This window comes from Penaeus chinensis, chromosome 24 (assembly GCF_019202785.1).
Source record: "Penaeus chinensis breed Huanghai No. 1 chromosome 24, ASM1920278v2, whole genome shotgun sequence".
In the NCBI taxonomy this organism is placed as follows: Eukaryota; Metazoa; Arthropoda; class Malacostraca; order Decapoda; family Penaeidae; genus Penaeus; species Penaeus chinensis.
This window is the reverse complement of record NC_061842.1, coordinates 16,142,391-16,148,390: the sequence shown is the minus strand read 5'-3', so window position 1 is coordinate 16,148,390 and position 6,000 is coordinate 16,142,391. Positions and strand designations below refer to the sequence as shown.

The 6,000-nt window shown below is 48.9% G+C and overlaps 1 protein-coding gene across 5 annotated transcripts in view; it reads left to right on the top strand.

The window, feature by feature from the left end:
- LOC125037772 (RNA binding protein fox-1 homolog 3-like) overlaps nt 1–6,000 on the top strand; it is a 610,880-nt gene that overhangs the window by 584,040 nt on the left and 20,840 nt on the right. For all 5 annotated transcript variants that reach the window (XM_047630978.1, XM_047630977.1, XM_047630975.1 and 2 more), the window contains exons 2-3: nt 215–429; nt 531–621. In XM_047630978.1, the coding sequence (XP_047486934.1) occupies nt 218–429; nt 531–621 (303 nt within the window). In that variant the 5' untranslated portion in view covers nt 215–217. The remainder of the gene's footprint in view (nt 1–214; nt 430–530; nt 622–6,000) is intronic.

Below are 6,000 nucleotides of genomic sequence, written 5' to 3'. Positions count from 1 at the left end.
GGGGACACAACGACAATTGGCGTGGCCAGAATCAGGGGCTGAATCTGCAAGTCACAGTTGGTATGGGCTGTGATTACAGTTCTTGAGATGCGTCCCAGCACAATGGGTGGTTTCAGTTACATGGGATACGATTGCATTTTTATTCCTCTTATATCTTACATTTAAGGGCAAAGTATAAAGACATTTTTGCTAATTGTATCTTTTTCTTTTCTAGCACATGGTGCAGACAACTATGGCAGCGCCGTTCCCATACAGTCAGAACGGCGAGGCGGGTGCTGGCGTAAAGGCCGACCCGAGTAAAGAAGGGCCGCCGTTCTCGCCGCCTGGTGCGCCGGGGGCGCCAGCGCCAGGAGCCCCCGGAGCGCCCCCGGCCCCTCAGACCACACCCACCGCTGCCGTCCCGGGCGTACCTGTCACAGTCTCATCCAGGTCAGTTAACTCCTCCATTTGCAGATGTATAGGCCTATATGATCCATATTTTGAGATATAGATATAGTAATTGCAGAACTAACGTGGTTTCTCTCCGACAGTGGGGCGACGGTAGCGGGGGGAATGGCAGTACAGGTCCCCGTCGGTCCCCCTGTAGTCGCCAACGGTGTCGAGCAGCAAGCGGTTACTGCGGTGAGTGTACAGAGCTTGATTAAAAGGACATTTTCAGCGCAGGGTCACATGCGATGCATTATTGATAATGTTTGCTTCATTAATTAAATGTTGAAAGCTTTAAAAGGAAAAACAGGATACATTCAAGGGCAATTCCAGCTGCAGTTTCATGACTAGGGAGTTCATAGGGAGGAACATGCCATTGTAGGCGTGGCACCGTCGTGGTCGTTTCACTTGAGAATTAACGATAGCATCGAAGGGAATTAAGGGTAAGAATTGTCATGCCAGTGGCGCCGACTGCTGTTGGTCCAGCCGGCTCCTGTAGGACCAGATCGCCTGCATCTTTTGTCGCAGCGGCCTTAAAAACGGGTTATTTGTTACCTTTGTGTTCGTTGTGCAGTGATTGGTTTCGGTTTCATTGGTAACTTGGCGTCCTGGTTCGGGCATTCCTTATCCCATAGTTGGTCGCAGAGGAAGCGAATTCTGTCCCTTGCCATCAGACCTCATGAGCAGACAGAAAGACCCGTGATGTAGGGCCCTGTAAGCGCTGTGCAAGTAGGTTCTTGCGACCTTGCCAACTGCCAGCGGAAGGGGAAATCGCGATCTAGCGCTCGGAAACGCGTCTCATAATTCATTTGCGAGGAAAAAAGCATCAGTGTTCGACTTTCCAGACACACTTCCAGTGAACTTCCTCTCCAATAGCGGAGTTGTCAATGTTAGCAGGGGAGCTCCGAGGTGTTCATTGCGCCACTTGTAATTGGTAAGAAATGGGTGCCTCGGTGGCGGGAGGTGGAAAGAGCTAGCGGGACAGCGGCAGGGCTTGTGGTATCTGCAGTGTGTAGATCACCGCGGTCCCCGTCACCGCCGCCGCTGCTGCACTATCCCGTCGGCGAGTCTCCCCCCGCCTGGACGCCCCTCCGCGGATCACACTTTGTTGAGAATGTGGGATTCCCAGTTCCTACAGTCCAAGTGGCAGGACAGGGCCCAGGCTGACTGGTCGCTCGCTGCGTCTCTTCTTCCTCCTTCCTCCCCTTCTCAAGACGCTTGGGTGGCAAAGGACGCCCTAATGGTATGCAAAGCTTTGTCCTCCGCTTATTGTGCAGTGTGATCGAAATAGATTTTAGATGTTCATTTGTTCAGATTTGATTTGACGATTTGACTTGTGTGACGGATGAGGCCTGCATGCAGTTCGGACACATTTGTTCGCTGGGGATCATATTCTCAGTCAAGGTTCTTCTTCCTTTATATTTGTATTAGATACTTTGTTGTTAAGTGCCAGCATTTGACTCTATTTATATTTTCCTTAACCCTGTACATTGAAGTGCAGGAGGCAGACTTTGAGGTCCTCTAAATAGGTATAGGCCTTATTTGTATTGGTCTGCTTTTTACAATTTACCAGACGCGCCAAGCCTGATGTCGTTAGGGAAGTTTTTTGCGATTTTGATAATCGCTATCAAACACAAAAGCCGAAAGCGGTTACTGCATTTTCTCGTGTATATTGGTAGACACATTGTAAGCGAGAGGCAGTTATCAATGAAGTGGCGATATCATTCCACGACATCACATTGTGATGTAACTTTGTCAGCCAAAAGACTTAAGAAGTAATGAAGTAACCGGCCCTCGTGGGTATGAAATAATCCGGTTGTTGTGTCTCTTGGCGTGAGTCTTGACTGCCGTGACAGCTACATTAACGAGACGGCAAGAGGAGTCTGGAAGACGTGGGCGATCTCTGCTTGCCGCATCGGGGATGTACGTTGGCGTCCCCTGCGCAGTCGGCACTGCTGCTGCTGTTTGGCGTCCGGAGATCTTGTATTGATTTGGCGCCGCTCGGCTGCCAGAGGCACGCCCACGCTGGCGCCAGAGAGGGACCATTCAAGTTGTCTGGAAAGAACTTAAAAGGAAAGAAATGGTTGTCTCTTTGAAAAACTATTTTTGGTCATTATTTACAGAATGTGCAAACATTTTTATCAATACCTAGTTGTAAGGGCCGTTTTATTTTGAACGCCACACGCTCCAGATGAAGAAAAACGTAAAGCGTCGTTAAACGTCTTTCGGAGAATTTAGAACAATAGCTTATATTTCACACCCACCCAGACTGTAGTCCCAGCGGAATGACTTCAGGCCTCGCCGAGTTGGGAAGGCAATAAGAGCAACGATGTGGCGCCAAAGGGGGTGGGGAGAGAGGGTCGATGCCGAGATCAGTCTCGACTGCCGCGCTTCTTTCCTTTATCCTACGTTCTCTCTCTTTCTTTGCCTTTACTGTCGTCTTCTTTCTTCATATTTCCCTTTTCTCACTTTATCGGCCTTTGACAATAACCCCTTGAGTTTCCGACGAGATTCGGGAGAATGTAAAGCCACGGAAGGACTCGGAGATGCTGCAAGACAATGGCCCGCGGAAGTGCAGCGAGGGGAGAGGAGGGTCCGCGCGTGACGCTAGTAAGGGGGTTTCTAATTGCCGGCGACGGGTAGCGTGCACCACATTAACACCAAACATCAAGACCGTTCTCTCCTCCAGTCAGACTACACTTGTACGCCGACGGGGAGGGGCGAAGGGCCGGGGAAGAGGGCGAAGCTCGGAGTGCTGCCACACCCTGCTGGGACCGCCTTTCTTGGAACGGGGCGGGATTGGTTAAAGCACCGATCACGGCATTCGCGGCACACAATATTAGTGGCGGCGCACGGGTACTGGGTAGCGTGCAGGATTTGTTGATCGAACATGCATTGGAAATTGCACTTGGGGCGTTTGCAGAAACACTACTTCGAGGAATGGATATATTTATGTCATGTGGCCTGTAATGTCAGGTTTATTTTCATTAGGGGCCGTCGGCTCGATCGATGCGGAATATTATGCTTCATTTGTAATAGTAGAGTAGTACCTTCAAGGGGCTATTGTTAGAAGAATATATCGATTGTCCCTGTAGCGCAGTGTCAAGACTTGGGGGGTCTTATGATTCTTATTATTTTGTCTCCGTAGAAATCATCGTTTGCGGTGTAAGGGAGAGTAGGCGATGGTAGTGTTGTGTAGTGGTGTAGGGCAGTGTGAGAGTGAGTGTGTGGGGAATAGTGCGCCTGGTGTCCTGATATCGATCAGCCACACCTGCGTCGCTTGGCTACCCCAGAATGGTGTAGGGGCTACCGCACCTCAGCTTACACATTTGTCACATTGACAACTGATCATGCCCTGGCGAGCCCGACGTGGAGGTCTTCCCGCAAGCCAAGCGCATTCGCAGCGCTTTCGAGGAGGGAGGGGGGGGGGGGTCGGGCTCCGCTTGCGCCAGTGTGCGCATGAGTGATCCCGCTCACACTACCTCTCTACGAAGAGTGCATATGCCAGAGTGAAGGGTGAAGATTGATTTTCCTTCGTTTGATACAAAGTATCGACCATAACAGGACGCTCGCCCGGATTACTCCCTCACATCTTAAAGGTGTTTTTCTCTTTAAAAATACTTGCCTAACCTTCGCTCAGTTTTTAACCTTCACAAAACTTGCATATTTTTGATAACGCGTGTGCATGTGCGTGCCCGCGGGTGAAATACTGCACATGCAAAACCCCGCGCTTCCGTTCAGATGAATAGATAGTGGTATGTAAATAGGCAGACTAGATCATTTACTAATAAATTCATTCTTTCAAATTGTTTTCCTTAATTCTATTCAATCAGCATATAATTAACTAGTGCAGGGAAACCCTTGTTCTTACCTCTGTTCTTACCGCAGTTTATTGCAAGTTGCTTTCCCGATGCGTTCCATGAGCAGCACGTGCGTCAGCGATTGCAATTGGGGCGCATAGTGCGCTGAGAGGATGTCTGCTTGTGACTGTTTTTTTTCAATAATTTTTCTTTCTCGCTTTTTCTAGCCGAACGTTTAAAATTGCCTCCGGCTTTATATTTAGAAGAAAAAAAAAATGTTTGGTCTACTATTTACACATAGCGGTGTTGACGGTTTGGACTCTGGAAGCCAGATATAACAAAATCAGAGAAGATGGCAGAAAAGCACGACGTCAGCGGGCATTTTATCTTCTGACTTCTTGAGATGTGGGCGAGACCGTCAAATATCCCCGTGTCCGCGACCAGGGGCTTCGTGGTCTTCCAAGAGACGAGTTCTGTTGGATTTATCGGTTTCCTTTTCCTCGGAACTCCCCTCTCCGCTCCCCTCGCCAGGAGGTGGGCTGGAGGGGAAAGTCGTGCCACTCACAGCCTCCGCCGCTCGGCTCTCTCTCTCTCTCTCTCTCTCTCTCTCTCTCTCTCTCTCTCTCTCTCTCTCTCTCTCTCTCTCTCTCTCTCTCTCTCTCTCTCTCTCTCTCTCTCTCTCCCCCCCTCTCTCTCCCCCCCTCTCTCCCCCTCTCTCCCCCTCTCTCCCTCTCCCCCCCCCCCCCCACACACACATACACATTCTGCTGCCATCCCGTGAGTAAGTGCATGGATGTACAAGTTCTCGATTAAGTAATGGACGGGATCGTAGGCGTGGCTACAAGGAGAGGATTGGGTTCCATTTACTAAAATAGTGGTAGTAGTAGGAGTGTTCCTTCGCTTCCCCGCTTTCCCCGTTTGCTTGTTCTTCACGCCGTGTTCGAATGCGAACCTTGGTGTCTCTCGTCTTTTATTTGCATCACTTTTATTGGATGCTATTTCGTTTATCCCTCGTTCATCATTTCCTCTTATTGAACATGCAGGAAATCAGATCGAGGAGATGGCCTAAGGAAAATGCTGGACCAAATCATCCTGTTGTCATGGCGACCAGAAGCTGGCTGGAGGTGCTGGCGTGTGCGGCCTCTTTCTGCCTCGCACTGGTTAACAAACTCTCAAAGAACGGCGCCAATTGATGCCACTTTCCCCCCCTCTTCATATTTATCCCCATCTTGAAAGTTTTTTATCAGACAGCTTTTGGTATTATTTGAACGCATGATATATTGCTTGGAAGAATTAATGCGAGTGAAAAGAGAAGCCTGGAAGTGGTTTGCTCACGGGGATATTTGTCCTTCTTGACATTTCCAATATGACACTCCATGAAAGGAGAGGAAAGATGAGATTACTCCTCAGCCACATTCTTCTATTTCTTTTTTCGTGATAACTCTGAGGCAAATGGCTTGACCCGAATCGCTTTGATTCATTTTGAAGAGGGTTTCCCTTATAGCTTTGTAGACACTGGTTGTTCATTCATTTGGTAATTATTTTTAAAAAATCGCGGTGTCTATGCTAATAGATCTTGCATGGATGGATTGCTCATCGTATCTGCTTCCCAACTATGGCTTGACTGCCCAGTTACCGTCTCGTATAACCTTGATATGTAAGATTTAGCATACGTAGCCCCAAGAGAACGCATGTGGTCTTATTTAGCTTAACATAGCATTTCTCGCTCCTTTTAAGCTATGGGCAGTATCGCCACTGTATCTGATTTCCTAGG